This window comes from Zingiber officinale, chromosome 1B (genome assembly GCF_018446385.1).
Source record: "Zingiber officinale cultivar Zhangliang chromosome 1B, Zo_v1.1, whole genome shotgun sequence".
Classification (NCBI taxonomy): domain Eukaryota; kingdom Viridiplantae; phylum Streptophyta; class Magnoliopsida; order Zingiberales; family Zingiberaceae; genus Zingiber; species Zingiber officinale.
In genome coordinates this window covers 123,061,173-123,082,605 of record NC_055986.1, presented here as the reverse complement: position 1 = coordinate 123,082,605, position 21,433 = coordinate 123,061,173, and the positions used below count along the sequence as shown (strand labels likewise).

Sequence of the window (21,433 nt, the reverse complement as noted above, 5' to 3'; positions counted from 1 at the left end):
GGTAAGTTAAACTACAGTACACGGTATAGGAAGTCTAATGCAGCAGTACCGACACGGCGTTGCCTTTCTTATCCAGTCGGCGTCCCCATCCCCCGTGCCATTTCAAACCGCACCTCTTCTTCTCCCTCTTCTCCCTGTTGTCTTCGCCATGGCGGCGTCGTCCGCCTTTTACCTCCGCGCTCCCGTCTTCTCCACACAACCTACATCCTCTTCTTCATCTTCTTTCCTCTTTCCCTTGCCCATTCCACACTGCCGTGCCCTTCTCTTCCGCCGGCCGTCCTCCAGCTCATACTCGCCGTCGTCTTCTTCTTCTTCGTTTTGTTCCAGAGTGTCCACTGTTCCTGTTGAGCAGGCGTCGGCGCCCGAGTTCGATTTCGATGAGGAGATCGCCCGCCTGGACGCCCTCCGCTCTCGACTCCGGGGGCAGAGTAGTCTCCGTAAGCGTCTCTCCATTATTGATGCCGATTCTAGGGTTAGGAGTTTCTTTGGAGCTCGTAGAAGTTCGCTCTTGGATCGCTTGGAGGCTTCCGAGGTGTTGTTGCTCAAATGCTTGGTCGCTGCCGGCCAGGAGCACGTGCTTGGGATGGAGCTGGAGTGGGCCAGCGAGATGCGGCAGGCGGCAGGAAGCACATTGCGGAGGGCATTCTATGCGCTGGCGGATGTGGTTGAGAAGTGGAGCTTGGATGATACTGAGTTGGGTGGAAACGGACTTACAGAGGGGGAAATTGGGGACGTCGAGTTTAACCAGTTGAAGAAGCTTTTGAAGACTCTGGCGGAGATTGAGCAATTCTATGACTGCATTGGAGGGATTATTGGGTGAGTTTTAGTTGTTCATTATCTTTATCGCGAATGGAAGAACTCAAAGCAACAAGAAAGGTAATAAAATAAAAATGTCCCTTGCAAAGGATAGATAACATTTATTTGATGAAACATGGAACTGGAAATCTGATTGAGCAGGGTATTGTCTTTATTCTTTTGTAAGTACAACTTTCTTGTCTTGGAGGAATATCTATGGCTATATTTTAACACGGATAAATTTAAATGACTTTTTTTCAAATAGAAGCGATGACTTTCTGATGGGTTTACTCAGTGATTTCAAATATATTTCTTTCCATTTATGTTCAACTTAAATCTTTTCATGAAAGATTAACTAAGATTTTGTTGTATATAGCAATCGGATATTTCACTTTAAATGGCCTTTGTTTGGTGGATCTTTTTATCGCTTATGGTGAGATTTAGGATGTTGACAAGCATTTGAAATACAAGTGTACAACTATTTGAACTGATTCTTTTCTCATTTGAAATCCATAAAATATTGGGTTTTGTAAATTCATCTATTTTTTAGTCTTCATAAGTGATAATGCATTGGCATATGGTGAAGGTGAATTTCTGGTTATCTAGTTAAAATACATATACCTTGCTAAGTTTTATCACTAAACATTTTGGACCTTGAAATTGATTGAATACAAGGAATGACAACCTAGATGCATTTGTTCATTCATTTAATAGCTGATTCCAAATTCTTACTGTACTTTTTATTTCTTCCTATATTAGATATCAAGCAAGAGCATTACGGCATCTTTCATCATCAAAAGTTGATGGGAAGTACAGGAATTCACATCAAAACTTTTACAATGTCCAAAGAAGTGAGCATGCAAATCTTCATGTTCCTAGAGGACTAGATCTTCTGCAAAATACAGAGGATGCATATCAAGCTGCTATATGGGGAATTGAGGTCAGCTTAAACCCTAATTATCTTTAACAATTGAGTTTGAAATTTTGATTTTGATTGCTGTTGACTGTAGGGTTTACCGGAATTAGGTGAAATCTATCCACTTGGTGGTGCAGGGGACCGTCTTGGATTGGTTGATGTTGACTCAGGTGAATGCCTTCCTGCAGCACTGCTTCCTTTTGGTGGACGAACTCTGTTGGAAGGTTTAATTAGGGATCTCCAGGTACAAATAGTTGCTGTTACTCTTCACTCTTGTACTTCTGGAAGAATAAAAATTAGTAACTGACTGCTCTATGTGTTGTTAGTTAAATTTAACTTCCACTTTTTGCCACATTAGAAGGAAATTCTATAAAATTAGAAAGATATGGACATAGTCTTTCCATCTAGCATTTCCCTTTGACAAAAACTATCAGGATGATCAGCATATCATGGCATTTTTTTTATAAAAAATTTGTTACAGGTTATATAGATACATAGAGTGGATATTAAAGTTAACATTATTTATTGTAGTTTATTTGGATTATTTTATGCACTTGGTTTTCAATATTGTTGGAGGGGATTAGTAGAACTGTAGGAGGGTGATGGATAAAATGTAATGAAATAATCATATTGGCTGTACAGAGAAATAATTCTTAAGTGTAGACGTTTCAGTTGTTTCATTATGCTAAATACTCAATTTGAAAGTAATTGAATATTAAAGAACACGACAGTCTTACTAATATTCAGCGTAAACACATGCCATATAGACCACTTAGCAATATGGAACTAAGAGGTGGAGTTTCACTCCTTTGTACTTCTTCCTCTCTGTAACATGTTGACCTATAATTTGGGTGTTCATTTGGTTTGAACCGAGCCAAGCCAAACTTAATTAGATCTACCAAAATTTTCTATATTATTCCTTCGAAGATCTAATCAAATTGAATTATTATCATGTAAACCAAATTGGAGTATATTGGTTTGGTTTGATCTAATTTTTTAAAATATATATTAAATTATATGTCTTATGGATCAAATCTTGGTTTTAGAAAATTACATATCAAATTGAATTGTCATATTGCAATTTTTAACATAAATTTCTATAAATATTGAGTTGTTGAGAGTAAATTGAATCACAAATATTCTTACTATTAAAGAAGATAATTTTGGTTTTTTTGGTTTCTTTGATACACACACACACACACACCAAACTGTCATCGTAATTTGAAGACAATTGAGTTGGATACTAGTTGACCTATTTGTCGGACATGATATGAAAAGCATGAGATGGAGCAAATATAACAACAAAATGTTGGTGGAAATTGATGGTAATAGTAGTCTAAATTAAAATAGGGTAAGTTTCATTTAAAGTCAACCCAAAGTAAAGTATCTCAGAAACATTAATGAGCATAGAAACAAATCTCAAATGCTTGTGATGATAGATAAAGGGATATGGAGGACCACTACATTGTGGAGGACTCAAGATGTGATACTGAGTATTAGTTTTACTGAATATTTAAATATTTAAAAAATATTAAATGATAAAAAAAGTTAGTTTAGCGTTATTTAGTTGAAGTAATAATTAACCCCAAATTTGATCAAATCCATTTCTTAAAGATGTTTTGCTATAAATTAATTAAATCTAAAGTTCATAATTTAACAGTAAAATTTTTACTTAATGTTTATTATTCAATTGACATAATAAATGTTAAATACTATTATCAATTAATTCAAACAATGAAGACATTTGATAAATAATGAATTGAAATTAAAGGAAAATTTAGCAGTGGCGAGGATCTTGAGGTGAGGGTAGGAACAAGATGGTGAAGGAGATTAGCTTAAGTAGGAGAGTGTCTTGTGACAAGGACCTTGAGAAAGAGAAGACTTTGGCATGGCTTGGTGGTGAGGAACTTGAGGAGAGGGCTTTGACGTGATGACGTTGGACATGGCCTGATGGTGGTGACGGAGGAGGAGATAACCTTGAAGGTTGAAGATAGCGGCTTAAGTTTTTTTTTTTTTTTGGATGAATTGAAATTTGTCCAAACTAGTTCAAGGAGGTGCATATTGGTGGCTAACAACGAATGATGCCCTCCTTTGATAATTTCAACAAAAGCTTGCCAATGATGATGAAAAATAAGAGTTCCATTATAATTTTTGCTCTTTGTACTTTGTCTTAACCAAAAAAGTTATCTTGGCTAGCACTAACTGAAATTATAATCATCTGCTGAATTCCAGGCTAGAGAGTTCTTATATTTCAAGATCTATGGGAAACAATGTACTACTCCTGTTGCTATTATGACAAGTTCGGTGAAGAACAATCATAATCACATAACTTCACTCTGTGAAAAACTCCAATGGTTTGGCAGAAGCCAAAAGAATTTTCAGATTTTTGAGCAGGTATAATATGAAGTATTCTTACTGTTCTTCATTAAAAAGTTTGTCAGGATTTGTAAGTTAATTGCTATAGTTGGCTTATTAATGCCACCACATGTCTGACTGTTTGTAAATACCCAAGCCTTTGGTGCCAGTTTTGACTGCTAAAAATGGCCAGTGGTTGATAACAAGACCACTTTCTCTGGTCTGCAAACCTGGTGGTCATGGTGCTATCTGGAAGCTTGCACATGACAAATGCATATTCCAGTGGTTCTATGGTCACGGAAGAAAAGGTGCTACCATTCGACAAGTGAGGTTATTTTTTCTCTCTGTCGAAAACAATCAAGTTTCATAATTTGCTTGTCTTATTAGTGTTTGATTTGTTGTCTTCCTGTCACAGTAATGTTGTGGCTGCCACTGACTTGACACTTCTGGCATTGGCGGGATTTGGTCTGCATTATGGCAAGGTAATGCTATATGAAAGTTTCTAATACTTCAACCATTCCCTAACTGCTAATAGTGTGAATTATACTGTAACGGAAAGCAAGGATACATTTGAACGAATAGATAAAATGTTTGAAATACAAGACATTGTAACTTTTATTTACAAGTATATTTTTTTTATATGCTAATGATTAACTGACTGGAATTAATTATAATAAATTATTTGCAAGTTTCTGAATTTTTTAAATGCATATTGAAGTGGTAAATATAAAATTCAAAAATTAATCTGGGACATATGTGCATTTTTTTTCTAAGAAATGTATATCTAATTAGTGCACCTATATGAATGGTAAGTATGAATTCAATAATTGATCTGAATGGATGTCTCTCAACAATACATGTGGCTATATTCAAACATGCAGGGTGCAATCATAAACATTTAGCACATCTTGTTTGCAACTATTAAATTCAACAATAACTGTTGAAATTATATTCAACATTATAGCAGGTTAATATTTTTAAAAATGCTGGACTTTGGATTATATTTCTGTTTAGCTAACCTAAGGACTGGTAAAATGGTTTGTTCTAAGACCTTGTTTTTCAGTGCGTACCTATTACATGAGTTCTATCGAACCCATCTACTAGAATGATCTCTTTTCTAGTATCTTATTTTAAAAAATTGAGTGGAAAATAATTCTGGTTCATATGGAAATAATTAAACGTCTTTTTTGCCTGACATTCATAGTGTTGCAGAAATTAGGTTTTGCTTCCTGTCAGAGAAATTCAGGAGCAACAGAGGGAATCAATGTTCTTGTTGAGAAACAAAATCATGACGGGAAGTGGTCTTATGGTATTACATGTATTGAGTACACTGAGTTTGAGAAGTTTGGCATAATGGAATCATCTATTACATTCAACAGGTTTGCTTGATGTTAGTTTCATTAAGTGTTCTAAGCAAATATATTATGTTAATCTTTTCTTGTCAATAATTTGTTCAGTTAAGTTGCTTCAGATGGCAAGAATTGTTGCATGTGGAGTCATTAGTTTCTAGTCTTATAATTGATTTCCATCGAAGAGGGAAGATAAAGCTTTTAAACATAGATCCTTCTTTAAATAGCTCTTGATAATTTGTTTCTTTCATCCTTTTTAAAGCACAATTCTTCATTTGGGCAGACTGCTTACCCTGAATACCTGCTTAGTGCATACCACAACCACTTCAGCTTTCTCCTTGAGGTTTCAAAGTTTAAATTCAGTATTCTTACTGGTTCTCATCAGGGGAGCAGTGCATGTTGCTACATATGAGACAGGTTGGCAATGAATAACCAGTACAGGCTGGCCAACTCTACTTTCCAAACCTGCTAGATTGATCCACCTGCTAAAACAGAAATTATATTAGCTTTGTCACATTCTTAAGATCAGCCAAGATTAACGAATCAACTTAGCAGGGTTCTTTGCTTGTTTTTTCCCCCTTATTACTTTATATCATTGCTCAAACAGAAAACTAATGAAGCGCTATTTGTTTCATTAGAGGTTGAGGACTGCGATGGCCATGAGGAATTGAAGGATGATTGTGATTCCTTTGCACATAAATTTGGAAGTGTTTTACATAGAGACTAAATTTTTCTCTTATTAACGAGTGATAGAAACTTTGTTCTTATTCTCTTTTCTTTCTTTCTTATATACCAGGTGATATGTGTAAACTAATATTTTATGAATTGCTTGTATTTATAAAATCTTCAACTATATATGTTCTACCATTGTGTTTTTTTATGCTATTTTTAAAACAAGGATCACACGCTTTCATATATGCATTTCCGTACAATAAATGAACACCATTTACAGTTGTGTTAGATTATATCTATGGTATTGTACATATGATTTTCACTTGAATGGCAGGTGTTCATTAAGTTGAATGTAAATCAACATGATTTTTTTTTTTTGAAATTAATGGTTCTTTTTTGTCATTCTGATCCAGTTTCCAGTCTCAGTTTCCTGCAAACACAAACATTCTTTATATTGATCTGAAAGCTGCTGAAAAAGTTGGATCATCTCAAGGTACAAATTGCTTGCCAGGAATGGTAGTGAATCTGAAGAAGCCAGTTTCATATTTGGATCATCATGGTATTCAGCATAGGTAAAACACTCATTGATATTTTTGGCAATTTGATTGCAGTTTTACAGTTCAATGGATTATATTGTCTTACAAATGGTTTTTTGCTATATGATGCAGTGCCACAAAGTGTAATTATGTGTTTCCTAAAAAATTGAATATCTCCTATTGGGTTTCTTCTCAGTGAGCTATGATATTATTTTCCTTATTCTAATTTTGTTTTGTTCCTTTGTTGTGTCAGAAACCATTCTTTGTGTTGATTCCTATGAGATGAAAATGCTAAGATAAATGTGTGAGCTTACTAGGAAAGATAAAATGGAGGAGGAAGGGATCTTGGGTTTCTGGGTTTTTTACCCGTTAAAGGAGGAATAAATGGGGCTTCAATGCTGCGCTGAACAAGAAATAGGGAGGGGTTTGGTTGCTGGTGTCGTGTGCCAAATAGAAACAGGGAAGGGTTTGGGCATCTCACAAGATTAGGGGAAGAGGAGGATTAAGGGTATTTAAAGTACCATTGCATTTGGTTCAGTTGCTCCAAATCTGTCTTAGCCATAAAACCAAAATCAATTTAAGATTGGTTCAAACCTGATTTGAGCCCAAAGTGAAATTAAATTAATTCACACTTAACCACTAAATTAGCTTTAAAATAACTTTCAATTGTAAAATCATAATTTGATCAACCAAACTCTCATTAATTGATAATTATATCTATTTGATCCTTAATTAATTTCTGTGATATAACAATTGATTAGCATTACACTTTGCTTTTCAACAACAGTGAATTTGTTGCAAATAGTAGAGGCTTTTGTGCATTGTAAGATCTTATGGGGGACCACTGTCGTACAACATGAATATCATTCTGTAATCTCGTTGAACATTGATCACTGTGCTACATAATCAATATTGTTGCTTTAACTTGATGAGGTTTAATTACTGTGCTAGCATATATTAATGAGATAGTCCGACCATCAGTTTTTCTAACATGAATTCTGCCCTGAAGTGGCTAATTTTTGATTTAGCAAAAGTACTTTATTTAGAGTTGGGTTGATATATCTAAGATCGAATTTGCTTGTTTCTGTTATGTTGAGGAACTAATGGTTATTTCAGAAAGCTTGATCACTATTTCTAATGTCAGTAATTTCATTGTACATGAGTTACCATTCATAGTTCTTTTCATTAAGCAGTGCATCAGGGGGGAGGATTGAATGTACAATGCAAAATATTGCTGACAACTTTCTGAATACTTATGACTCAAGGTGCCAGGAAGATATTGAATGTACGAGGTCATTAGGCTTTTGTGACCTTTCTGTAGTATCCATATATTGCTACAAAAAATTGATTTATTATGTTCTTTACAGCTGTTCTGGATACATTTATTGTGTATAATGAAAGAAGAAGGGTCACTTCGTCAGCTAAAAAGAAAAGGAAACACATGGACAAATCATTGCACCAGGTTTGTGAAATTAAAATGTTTGTGTAATAACATTGTTGAATTCCGTCAGTGAATTTCTATTTATTGTCTTTGTTAACTGACACTTATGGTTTACCACTAAAGCCAGGGCATTGCATTTGCTTCATAGTTCATAATTTGTAAGGTAGATGATACAATGGTAGAGAAAAGCATGACCTAGAATAGCTCCTAATACATTTGACTATATTCTGGAGAGAGGGAGAACTTACAATTATCTTCCCTGTTAAGCAAAATGTATTTTCCAAGTAAAAGTTGATTGTTTCTATGTTTATCTTTAGATTGTATTTGTACTCCAATTCTTACTAAATTTAATTCATGGTGCAGACCCCAGATGGAGCACTTTTAGATGTCATGCGAAATGCATATGATCTTCTCTCAGTTTGTGATATACAAATTCCCAGGGTATTTCATTTGTTAAAGTTGATTTGATTAAAGAATTTTTTTCTTATAGTAAACAATCTTATATGAATTTTGAACTAGCAGAGTACTGCTATTGTATTCTATCATCCTTTTGCCTTCATCCAAGAATTCTGTCCTGCATAAACTATTTATCTGTATTATTATTGATGTTTCTTGACACTGCTATCTAGCCATGAAATATAGATTGATATAGACATATATGTGATGCCATCCTTGTGAATTTCTAGCACTCAGATAATGGTTCATTGCATGCATATTTATTAAATGCTTAAACTAGGACAATCTTTCTCAGTTCAGTTTTGTTCACCTTATAGTGCACCAATGCTAATCATCCTCAATGTACATACGGGTGTACATACAGGTGGACAGAAATCAGCCATGCCAAAAGTGCAGGAAGGCAGAAGTGGAGGAAAAGGAAGGAAGAAGTGAAAGTGGGAAAAGAAGGAAAAAATTCAATTGTGGTTGTATGACTTTTATGGATCATTGTTGATATCTAGGAGGGGATAAAATAGAAAATAGAACATTACTAATGTTCAAGAATAAGTAGGTGTAGCTTCAATAATGATAAAATGAGGAAATAGGTTGAGATGGTATTGATGTGTTCAAGGTGTCCAACAAATTCAATAATTAGAAAAGTTGAATCTACTGGCGTAGAAAATGTAAAGGGTAGATAATACCAAAGAAAATATTGGCCTTAAATTAGTTAGTTTGATTATTACTAGTGATATTGCCTTGCTATTCATGTAGCTAACTCGACGAGTGAGAGGGAGAGGATGATGTTTGATGGGTTTGGGTTACTAAAATTTATTGTATTTTTTTTTTATGGATTTGTGCCTTTTCTAAATAAAAACAAGGGGTAATTGTTGCTCGAGAAGTGAGAGCCAATGGAGATTTATTCTGGCAACTACATGATTAGCAGCAATTGACAGTTTGGTTCTATTACTTGTGTCTATAAGAGATTGGCTACGTCAAGGTCCTCATGTTGGAGGTCAAGCAATCAGTTGTATTGTTGAGGTAGGATCTGATTTTTTTCTCCATTTATTGTTTCTCATTATTTAGCCCTAGATACCCAGCACATACCAATGTAATGCCCATAGGAGCAATATAACCCTGGTTTCGAGGGGCATATGAGATACAAGGGTAACGGTTGGTGTCAACCCTGTTTCAGTCCATTGGTGACATAGTTTCACTTGTGCAAATGTGAATGAATACTAGTTGAAATTATGTTAAATTTTCTTAGCTGTCTAAATCTGTCAGTTGATAATCTCTGAAGGTAATTTTCAATAAAAGAAACGAGCTACTTATTTTGTTTCAGTATATTTAAGGACCTTTCCTTTTAGCTCAATTGAAAAGTTGGACTTAAGATTCCAGTGTATCCGTTCTTAGGATTTCAGTAAACCTTATGACGCTTAAAGCTTCTATATTTTTCATTCCTTTCTTACTGACCTGTGCTCAATGATGGTCTATAAATGCTTAGAAAACTTAACCCTTTGTATCCTTTGTTCCAAATTAATCGAGTTATTGACTTTTCAGATTCATATCAAGGTTTTATATTTTGTCCACCTTTTCCAATTTATTTGAGAGATTTATCACTAATCTGCTTAACTGATTCATCACTTTATTGATATTTTGCGTTCGGTGTTAAATCAACTTTATGCCTTGCTAGAAAATTTGTATTAAAATGAATTTTCTTTGTTTACTGACTCATTTTAGTTTTCTGTTAGTGATCTGACAACACTATTCAAGAAATTCAGCTTATGTAATGGAATACCATTATTTGTACAATCAACATGCATCTCTCACCAGATCACTAAGGATCGAGTTTGATATACAATGGTGCAGTTGCAGGACGCCTTCTCAGTTCCCATGCATCTAAGGATCGAGTCCTAGCTTCGGCGAATTAACGGATGAATTTCCTTTAATGGGGTGTTGATCTAAGAACACTAGACTGAGCTGTCCGCTATGAGTGCTTTTTGATTTACCCTAATGGCCGGTGGGAAATATCCGTGGGGCCGGCGGCGTAAATTGGACACTTGGTGCCAACTAAAAAAATGCATTTCTCTTTTGGTCCTTAAAATCCTCATACCACTTGGAGTATTAGATAATAATATATGCCTAACATTTTAGCTATTGTCAATGAAAAAGTTGTTTCTTACCTCTAGGATTACGTCCTAGATAATTATCCAAAGACAGAGAGAAACAAAGAATATTATGACTGTAAATAAAAGGTTTAAGACCATTGTCTATGTTTAATGACTTTTCTTGTTTATATACGTTTCCTTGCTTCAATATAATTTTCTCTAATGAGCTTCTTATTGGGTGTGTTTCTTCTTTCTTGATTTTAGATTAAAGACAACAGCAAGTATATACATTCTGGGCCCCCGTTTCTTATTTTTCTGCATCCTGCTTTAGGTCCAGTTTGGCAGGTTACAAGACAGAAGGTATGCTCAACATGTTCTCCAAATAATCAATTGCTCTAACTTCATCTTATAACTATTTCATATTATCTTTTCAACATCAGGTTGGTCAGAAGTTCTATGGCAGTTGTGTCTAAATCAATGTACTATAAACTAGGATATATGCTGTACTGAAATAGCATGAGTTTCACTATGCGTTAGTAGATCTTTTTCTTTTAGTTTAGAAAATGTAGATATCCACAATTCATTCTATCACCATATTGAGAATAGAGTGATACTATGTTTAAGTGTTGAGTTAATGTTTGCTGTCCTGTAGAGATCAAATACACAAGTTATTGGACGGCAGCCTGCTTTTCCTTAATAGGTGATAGTTGCATACTAGTGTATGTACACTCAAGTCTTTCCGGTAATAGAAAGAAGCGAATTGTTTATGCTTTTTGTTTCTTCAAAAGTTGCCATCTTCAGCTTAAGGAAAATGTTGCTACAGAGAAATATAGAGAGAAGATAAAACATCCTGAAATGCCTTTCCATTCTTGCCCTTGATATTGTGTTATGTTCCACTTTTCATGTTAACTCGTGAGCTATGTATTTGTCCCTGGAAAATTCAGGAAACAGAAAACAGAAACATATGATTTGGTTATTTCCCCATTAATTAGGATATTATCAAAGCCAACTGAAGCAGTTTCTGCATTTATTGTGAACTATTTGAACTATGTTCTAAATGAAGAGGTTATCTTTGCTAATACTTATTTTTGATAGATTATTCAAGATTTTCATCCCAAGATGATTTTTCCTGCATAATCTGAAATGTATGATCTTTGCTAGGTGCTTAGAAAGATCTGCTCTGGCTAGTCAAATTGTTTATTTTGTTGCTTTGTATTTCTTAGTAAACTTGGAAGCCATATCATGTAGCAAATTCTAAAAGTTCCTCCTAAGTGGATAATAGAAGCCATTTATACCATCCAATTTAAAGGCTACTGTCACGTTTTGAAGGTATCCTTCCATGTAGGAATTCAATTTTCAGTCAAAACAGCCTTCATTCCTGAAGTGTGATGAGATCTGTACAAATGAGTTCTAATATTATAATTCTCTTCTATCACTTGGTTTACCTTCAGGATAAGTCTATAACAATTGGAAAGGTAATTAAATAAATATTTTAGAGTAACACCTTATAAAAAATATAATAAATATATTAACAAGACTGAAATTAAATAATGCTTTCAAGACATCTGAGCTAAAATTAATTTCTTCAAATGTACTTATATACACAAGTATATTCAATTGATTACTGAGAGTTGGACATTGACTTGAAATGATACAAATAAAATTAAAATAGACACAAATATAAAAATATAAATACATCTGGGTTTCTATGACTATAACATCACTCTGTGATATGACAAATGCTTTAATTGGTGTTTACCCTCTTTGCCTCCCCTCACTTTATTCTGTTAATCTCCTTGCCCAGATTGGCATACGAAATCAAAGGATGCCATAAGAAGAAAATTTCTGTCTTGATTGATTTGGATACTACCGGCTGAGACATGCATGTATTCACTAGTATGACGGAAAGTGTATTAGCACAGACAACATAATGACATGTATTTGCCAGCACAATATCAATAGAGATCGATTGTTAGAACTGTACGTTCCGATTGTGTGAACCAATACCAATTGACAATTTAAACTATTGCCACCATATTGCAATTTTGTCAAGACTGTGACATCATAATAAGGATTCATCCCGTGTAATAACTTGTTTAGCAATTGTTAACATGGTGGACCTTTTTGTTTCATATAATTTATCCATATGGATTTAGGTCAACATGCTTTTCATTAGTATCATTTTGGCCCTTGGATATGTTGTGGCAGCTTTGCTATGGAACAATAATAAAAAATTTCTCTTTGGAGTGAATAACTTGTGCAGATTGCAGATTTTCCTCCAACCTATTTACATATATATTTTAATGAAGGATATCACATTCTTTTCTGCATTGTGTATAGCCTTATGGCGAGTCTCAGTTAGTCAGCCCTGTTTTCTTAACTTTTACAGTTCTATGGTGGTTCCATATCTCAAGGTTCTGAGCTGCAAATAGAGGTGGCCGAATTTCTTTGGAGAAATGTTCAGGTAGTTCTATCATTTTCCCTACTCATCAGTTGATGTCTCCAAAAAATTTACTATTATCTTAATTTGCATCTCAGCTCAGTGGAAGCCTTATAATTATTGCTGAAAACATAATGGGCTCAACAAAGATTAATCAAAAGGATGAGCCATTACTGCAATATGGACAAAGGTAAGTCAATAGTTTAGTTGCCATGCTTGCGTTTTAGATTTTAGAACTGTTGGTTGACACACGCTATACTCGTGGAAGATGTGGAAGGTGTAAGCTGCAGAATGTCAAGGTTCTGAATAATGGAATTGATTGGATGTCTTCACACAATGTTTACTGGAAACATGATGTTCAAAGAATGGAGACTTTGAAAATCATTCTTCATGGAAATGCAGAATTTGAGGCCACTGATGTTGTATTGAAGGTTTGTAAAGCAGGGATTATTTTTGATTCATTCTTTGTTCACCCCAAATCATGACTTTGTTTTTACAGGGAAGCCATGAATTTATTGTCCCAGATGGTCATAAAATGCGTATCATCCCAGAAAATTCAGGTAGCTATAAACTTGCACGCTTTCCCCTACATTTTTCTTTGATTCGTGTGGTTATGCTGTTTGTCAAACTGTTGGAATAGACGTGTCCAACACATTTTCTTCATGTTTGAATGTCTATTTGTGTAGCAGGCAATACAAAATCATTTTTCCATTATTTAATTTAAAACTTAATCAAACTTGAAGATCTAGTTTGGAAGTGTCAATATGCTGTGGGTCAGGTTCAGTTTAGAAAACTACCAAAAACATAGAACTATGCCCAACTCTCACTAGCATGCATGGATGATTTGATTTATGATCAGATAATAATTCTTGGGCTTATTTGGTACTTCATCTACAAGTTGCTGTACACTTTCTAATTTTTCCCTGCTAGCAGTAACCTATTCACGAACTACTGACGCTCTCCTTTCAGATTCAGGTTTCCTAGTTAAATTAGATCCCATTCCAGAAGAAATGATGGAAACAGGTAGCTGGTTCTGGAAGTATGAAACAAGTGAGACGAATATCAATTTGGAAATGGTAGAGTTATAGCCTGTTTGTTTTGGCTGTACAACGGGATTCTTGATACCTGGCGAGCGCACAAGGATTGCAGATACATCAGTTCAGCCCAAGTTGAACTTCATGTATGTAATTGCTAAATAATGCGTATCCTAGCTCATTTATTTTAAAGTTATATTTTGTCATATTTTACAACATTAATTGTATCGATAATTTCCAATGATTTAATGTTCATATTGGTGCGAATTCAACTGAAGTTCATGGAATTTGACAACTCGTCGTCCTAAATAGGACGCTTTATTTACTTTTTACTTCAAAGTTGGAGGGGAGTTTTGGTGCAACCAAACCAACAAGTTGCTGTTGAGATTACAAGTTTGAGTTGTGAAAATAATCTTTTTATAAAATATAAGGTAAGGTTGCATATTCAATTCTTCTTCGGAATCTTGCATTGACAAGAGTTTTTTTTTTTTTTAAGTATTGATGAGATGAAAAACCACAGTTGAGAGGAAATTATTAGAAAATGAAAAAGCTCATTGCACTTCACCATGTGAGACTAATTAGAATGGAACATCCTAGTTCTAATATGAAAATCATGTCTATGAACCTAACTATTGTTTTTCTTACATAAAGATGGAAATCATGTTTCCAAGTCATTCAAGTTCAGATGCATTTTCTTTAATCCATATGGTTAAATGATTTTTTTTTTAGTTAGGGAAAAATTAAGAATGAAACCCATGCAAACTAACAATTTAGTCCCTTTCAAATATGTCTATTTGTTAATTTGCCTTCACTTTTATGGCACATATGATTAATAGTATATGCTATTCAATGCTTCTCGATATCTTTAATTAAGGACACTGAATTAATTTTATATAGTGAAACTACGAAGTTCTTCACAAATAAATAAGCTACATGACGGTGAAAGTAACTATTTTGAATATTCATGACAAAATACTCAAAGATACTTTTTATTTTTTTAAGTTGACATTATATATTTAACTTATACTAATTAATTTTGTACGCGATCAATTTTATTTTATAAAAATTTCTTATTGATCATCAGAAAACTCGAGCAAGTGAGTTGTACATCAACTTAGCTTTTTTAGGTCATTAAAAAAAAATTATCCGTTAATTAATTAGCTGAAATTGAAACTCATCCACGGTTAAATGCTCCAGTAAAGTGTGGAGCAAAGTAGCGTTGTTTCATTTGAAGCTAATATTCAACATTTTCAATAAAATTAAAAAAAACCCATTTTAATTAGCAATTTATCAATATGGCAGGCACAAAACCTAGTCAAAAAAATTAAAGAACCAGGGCACAAATAGTAAATGAAAGCCAACAGTTTTAAACGTACCTGTATCATAAAAAAGATTCACTTCATCCAAAGTAGATTTGAGAAAATTCACTGTTAAATTCTTTCCATATCTATATGAAAAAATTATTAATATAATATTCTTACAAATCTCCCCAACAACACTATATAAATCCGATGAATTCATTTGTTGTCTCTTGCATCTCCATTTCAACCCAATTTATATAGTTCATACAGGAGCGTGCTTGGTAGCCAACCTTTCAGATAAAAGAAAAGGTCGATGTTCTTTTAAATTTGAGATCATCAAATAACTATGTAAATTTTTTTGAATCTTCATTTGTTATTTTTCTTTCTTTCTTTCTATTCTTGTTTTTCTCTATCACATCTGGTAAATAAATAAAATGGACATTTAAATTGTGCAGATTCATCTGTATATTTATTTATTGATATAAATAGTAAGATCACCGATGCCTAAAGCAATCAAAAGATTACGCTCAAATAACGAGGCCGGAAGTCCTCTGTCGACGATCACCGATGCCTACTATGATGCTTCCGGTGAACTAGATGGCCTCCTCGGCGCTCCGCCGTCGAGTTTCTTTGATGGAGAACCGCAAGAGGAGGAGGAGGAGGAGGAGGAGGATGAGGAGACGCTGAGGTTGCGCATTTGGGACGACATCGCCCTCCTAAAACAGCTCAAGGATCGCCGACGCTTTGAGAAGGTCGTAGACCCCCGCGCCGCCTTGGTCGACTACGCCCAGGAGCAGTTGCGGCGGAAGCGGCTGGCGCAAATCCAGGAGCGGATCTTAGAGGAGATGCGGCGGCTGATGAAGCACGAGCTCGCCCAAGGCTTCGTCTATGGCATCGTCCCCTACCGCGGCAAGCCCATGAGCGGCGCCTCCGACGGCCTCCGTTCCTGGTGGAAGGAGACGGTCCGCTTCGACCGGAGCAGCCCCGCCGCCATCAGCAAGTACCAGTCGGAGATGTGCCCCGACTTCATCGGCAGCGTGATCACCGCCGACTTCTCCGTCCCCGCCGCGCTGCAGCAGTTGCAGGACACCACGCTGGGCTCGCTCCTCTCCGCCCTGATGCCCTACTGCGACCCGCCGCAGCGCCGGTTCCCGCTCGACAAGGGCCGGCAGCCGCCGTGGTGGCCGACCATGCAGGAGAAGTGGTGGCCCGACACGGGGATGCCCAAGGACGCCAGCCCGCCGCCTTACAGGAAGCCGCATGACCTGAAGAAGGCGTGGAAGGTCAGCGCGCTGATCGCCGTCATCAAGCACTTGATGCCTGACTTCGAGAAGATCCAACGCCTCGTGGAGAAGAGCAAGGGACTGCAGGACAAGATCACCGCCAAGGAGATCGAGATTCTCCACGCCGTCATGAGGCACGAGCTCAAGAAGTGCTTCCAGGACGACAATCGACTGCAGCAGACGCAGCAGCGCTCATCGGCCACGGAGGTCAACGCCCTTCCCCTTCCCTGTCAGATCTCTTACGCCCACGAAATCCAACTCCACGACAGCTGTGGATATCTAATTCGGCATGCTCTGACCTCTAGAGCAACGTCGACCGACTACAACGCTAACGTCAATCTGTTCCAGAGGAGTTTGAGCCTGCAGCAGCCGCCCGGTTCTCGTGTTCTGGTGGAGAAGAAAGCTGACCTTTACGGCTCTGAAATGGCGAGGAGTGCGGTCTTTGATCATGACACAGAAGGCGCCGGTGAGAATATAGTTGAGCCTGAGGTGTTCCCAATCTTGGAGCAGGCTCTGCTCTTCGAGCCTACTTACGGGCAGGACGTTGAAGTCTGCATGGATGTGGACGAACCCCTGTGCTCCTTCACTCGATCAAATGCCCTGAAGCAGCTAGAGGATTTTTCTGACTGGTGCGAGGATTTATGATCGTCGATTTTTGCTGAAAACAATAGCAAACAAAGACGAGAATGACGACTTAGCAGCAGCAACTTTAAGGTTAATGATTTCTAATTTGTTATATGAAATATACTAAAGAGTCCGAGTAGGATTTAGGGTTTAGTGTGGGATGCATGGAGACTTAATTATTATTATTGTTGTATACTATAAATTTGGCCGTCTAATGAATATGGAAGTCTCGCCACAAGCATGAGAAAGGCTCGACTGATCCCTCAGCACCATCATGTTTAGGTTTTCCATTGGAAAAAATCGAAATCATCAGAGGAACTGAGAGAACACGGTCACCATCTAAAACAGAGTCAAATTTTCACCAAGATCGAAATCATCACTGGGGCCGCAAACATATTCTAGCTAGACCCAAAATTTCCAAAACAGAGTCAATGTTTCACCAAAATCCAGATCGAGATCGACCTGTCTACTGTTTTTTATTAGATACACTTCCTACTCTTTGTTGGTTGATATATGCAATTTCAATGATGATAATGGAAACTCAAAGATTTGTGATGGTTCTCAACCGAACCTATAACTTCAGGTAAAAAAACATAAGCATAGTTCGCCCATATGTTATGGTGATGCAGTGTTCGATTCACATATAATAAATTTAAAGACAAGTTAAGCATAACTTGGCAAACAAGCAACTTTTGATCGAAGGGATCCAGATGCGAATGTGTATTATTTATGCTATTACTGATCCATTTTGAGGCCCCATCAAGAGCGAAACTGAACTGTCGAAATGCTTCAGAGGTTCCATACCATGGGATACTCACCCGAGATCACATCATGCCATAACAATAAAATTGAGGAAAGGTAACTAACCGGGAGGCCAATTCATTTGGCGTCCACCAAGAAGATGGATATGAAGATGAAACACAGATTGACCTGAGGAAAAATATCAGGATCAGTGAATTGATGAAGCTTTTAAAACATGTTGTTTACCAAGAAGACATGGGATAGGCGCTCACATCCTTTAGGTCCATCATTGATCACAATCCTAAAGCCATCATTAAGCCCTTCTTGCTTTGCAATAAGTTTGGTGACATAAAGCATATAGCCAAGAATCTCAGTGTGCCTCTCTTCTGCCTGTGAAAAGTAATTACAAAAGAGAGATCAAAACAAGCAGTTATTTCAAAACAGAAATGATTAGATGGGTAAATTTGACTCTAACGAACATCTACACCCAGTGAATGCATAAACAATTTCTAATGTAGAGGAACTCCACAAGTGACCACTACACAAAAAGGTAGCCCGGTGCACGAAGCTCCTGTCAATCGGAGTCCCAGAAAAGGGTCTATTCTATGCAATCTTACTCCGCTTTACAAAAAACTGTTTCCGAGACTCAAATCTGTGACCTCCAAGTCAAATGGCAACAACTCTACCGTTGCGCCAAACCTCCCCTTCGGACCACTAAACACAAAAATGAAGAATATAAGGGGGTGATGATTTATCCTATCGGCAAAGATATTAATATGTACTCCTAGCATGAAAAGTATTATGGTTAGTATTTAACAGCTTGGAAAGTATATAATTAGTATTCAACTGTAGTTTAACCTAAGATATATCTGAACTATCATTGGATGCAAATCAATGGTGAAACAATTATCAAAAAAGCAAAATATTACACCGGTTTACCAAATATTATAGATATGAAACATAGAGGTACCTTTGAAATCCCAGTCAATCCATCTTTAAGTTTTGGAATGATTACAATATGTTTTGGTGCTTGGGGAGATACATCTCTAAAGGCAAGTACCTGATACAAAAGAAACTTGAATATGCAAATAACCAAACAAAATTTGAATCAATTTGGACAAAATGAGTTATGGTAAATTAGATGCACTTCTTATTGAACATATATATATATATATAAGTCAGTTTACAGTTAGGACTGCTGCAAGATGATCATAATACAGAAGAGTTCATTTTGTGCTGAAGGATAGTAATCAATTGTGTCAACTGTGGGTATGGCCTTCATCATTCTTCAGATTTGGATTTTAATCAATACGACAAATAATGCTAAAGAGAAAGCTTCTTATAGATTAAAAATATAACAAAAAAAACATGTATAACAGCTGCTTTATCATCCTCCTACTAATAGAATCAGTTATGCTGATGCAAACACACAAAATGGCAATTGATCTATTGAGATTGGAGTCATAAATTATGTAAATTTGCATTTATATTGGAAAACAATCTTATGAGGGCAAATACAAAAAAAATTGTGTGCAAAATCTAGGGACTCTAACCAAGCCTTATCTCACTAGGTGGAATCGGCTATATAGATCCTTGAATGTCATTGGGCTCTATCCCCTACTGTATCATCATCTATACTTAAATAAATTTTATCTTATTTTATTATTGTTAACTAAGTCTTTTTTTTTTTATTTTCCTCTTCCTCGTTTGATGTGCATGTTTGTCTAATTTTACATCGCCTAGCTTGAGCATCTATTAGTCATCTAAGTACATGGTTGTACCATCTTAAACGTGTCTCTCATAGATTTCTCTCAATAGATGCAACTCCGACTTTTTGCTCTCATTTCTTATTCTGTCCATCCTTCAAGAATGAAAAAAAAAAAGGATAGAGTGACTTTGAGCATAATGAAGTACCTTGTCATCCTCATAAACCACTTTGGCAGGGATTTCCTTTCTTATGATTTTGTCAAAGCTGCATAAAAACAACTAGGATAGCAATCAGCCAATCAGAATATAATATGAAATCTACTAAAAGCATAAGAAGAATAACAAAAACCGTGCAAGAGATGTGTAAGTATATGACTTATGAGGAAATAAAACTAAATGGCATGCTATTTAGTTGTGAACAAACATTATTAAATATGATATTGATATTATATTAAAGTAGGAGCTTAGACTCCAAGTCGAATGAACAGTTCTCAAATGAATCATCATGGGTTTCTTAGAATATTAGTAACTGAAATCATGTAAGAACAAACAAACTACAATTTGTTACAATCCCGACTATAATAAGTGTACAATAAGTGAGAAAAATGCATCTGCCATCATAGGCATTATTAGTTTTTTATATCCCAAGGAAGACCCAAAAGAAACTAGTTAATATGAAACCAAATGATAAAAATGACAAGAATTAGAGTTTGATGTGGAGGCATGCAATTTTCTGGTCCAACCATGCTATTATACTGCTACCCTTCCCTCTGTTTGCTGCAGATCTCCTAATCCTAATCCTGCTCCTCCTCTTCCTCTTCTCTCTTTGCATTTTTTCCAGATCTCCCCACCAAAAGAACTCACGATCCTTTTCCCCAAATCCCTCTTGAACCTTCTATGGGATAGCCGTTTTGCTCCTCTGGAACCCTTTTTCTCCCTCGATCTTTCTAATACCTCATTTAACAGGTTAACAGGAACCGCTGCATCAATTCGACCATCGTGATCATGTAACAAGACAATCATCTCATACAAAAATACCATATCCACCATATATAATATAGAATTAAGGAGCCGTAGGATGATACAGGCAAGGCAAAAACATTTTTCTATTCAAATAAAAGGAAAACAGAAGAAAATAGGCAAACCGACATCCTTTGAAACCTTCTTCTCAGGAGTCAAGTCAACTACCCTCACCTCACCCCCAATCCACTAAGCACCATCAGCCGAAATCACAAGAATAAAGGCGATCATAGATCCACAGAAAATCCACAAATTGCAATTCTAATCGTCCACAAAAACCAAGTTACAGAACAAGCATCATCTAATGTCTCAGTGACCCAACAAGAAAACTAAGATAAGAAAGTTTTTTCAAAGAGTGAGGGCAGATGGCTCACATGGTAGGCCCATCCGAAGGGGTTGCGGCGAGAGCAGCGTCCTTCTCGGAGGAAGCCATCGGAGGAGGCAGTGGAGATTGGAAGTGCGAAGACAAAACTCCGATTCTGCCGCTGGTTTTACAATCGTCCCGATCCATAGCCCGTCGTTTCCGTGATTTCGGCTTGAGCAAATATTTGGATGGGGAATTTATCAATGACGCCCTTGATTTTTTTTTTTCTTCTTATTTTTAGTCACTTTTTTCCCAGTTTGCTTACACTTTAAATGTCTTTTGTGACTTCAATAAATTATTATAAAAAAATAATAA

General features: G+C 36.1%; 3 protein-coding genes across 5 annotated transcripts; 2 read left to right on the top strand and 1 right to left on the bottom strand.

The window, feature by feature from the left end:
* Positions 1-81: 81 nt before the first annotated feature.
* On the top strand, positions 82-14,355 carry LOC121976605 (UTP--glucose-1-phosphate uridylyltransferase 3, chloroplastic). Of its 3 annotated transcripts, XM_042528841.1 has the most exons (17): positions 83-816; positions 1,555-1,735; positions 1,806-1,955; positions 3,944-4,105; positions 4,224-4,396; positions 4,482-4,548; positions 5,279-5,445; positions 6,501-6,659; positions 7,817-7,908; positions 7,991-8,085; positions 8,428-8,505; positions 10,869-10,964; positions 12,994-13,068; positions 13,143-13,234; positions 13,313-13,475; positions 13,544-13,604; positions 14,014-14,355. In XM_042528841.1, the coding sequence occupies exons 1-17, from the start codon at positions 149-151 to the stop codon at positions 14,130-14,132; spliced, it is 2,598 nt and encodes an 865-aa protein (XP_042384775.1). In that variant the 5' UTR covers positions 83-148; the 3' UTR covers positions 14,133-14,355. The 3 variants fall into 3 exon arrangements, 2 of the variants coding, with proteins under 2 accessions (XP_042384784.1, XP_042384775.1); XM_042528850.1 differs by lacking the exons at positions 13,313-13,475; positions 13,544-13,604; positions 14,014-14,355 and having other exon boundaries at positions 82-816; positions 13,148-13,229; XR_006110665.1 differs by lacking the exons at positions 12,994-13,068; positions 13,143-13,234; positions 13,313-13,475; positions 13,544-13,604; positions 14,014-14,355 and adding an exon at positions 8,885-9,537 and having other exon boundaries at positions 82-816.
* Positions 14,356-16,135: 1,780 nt separating this feature from the next.
* Positions 16,136-17,307, top strand: LOC122041666 (protein ETHYLENE-INSENSITIVE 3-like 1a). The gene has a single exon (XM_042601431.1). The coding sequence runs from the start codon at positions 16,225-16,227 to the stop codon at positions 17,305-17,307; it is 1,083 nt and encodes a 360-aa protein (XP_042457365.1). The 5' UTR covers positions 16,136-16,224.
* Positions 17,308-17,834: 527 nt separating this feature from the next.
* Positions 17,835-21,345, bottom strand: LOC121976597 (14 kDa zinc-binding protein-like). The gene is made up of 5 exons (XM_042528829.1): positions 21,129-21,345; positions 19,942-19,999; positions 18,998-19,087; positions 18,300-18,417; positions 17,835-18,216 (listed from the first exon to the last, which is right to left on the bottom strand). Exons 1-5 carry the CDS (start codon positions 21,263-21,265, stop codon positions 18,149-18,151), a joined length of 471 nt encoding a protein of 156 aa, XP_042384763.1. The 5' UTR covers positions 21,266-21,345; the 3' UTR covers positions 17,835-18,148.
* Positions 21,346-21,433: the final 88 nt, after the last annotated feature.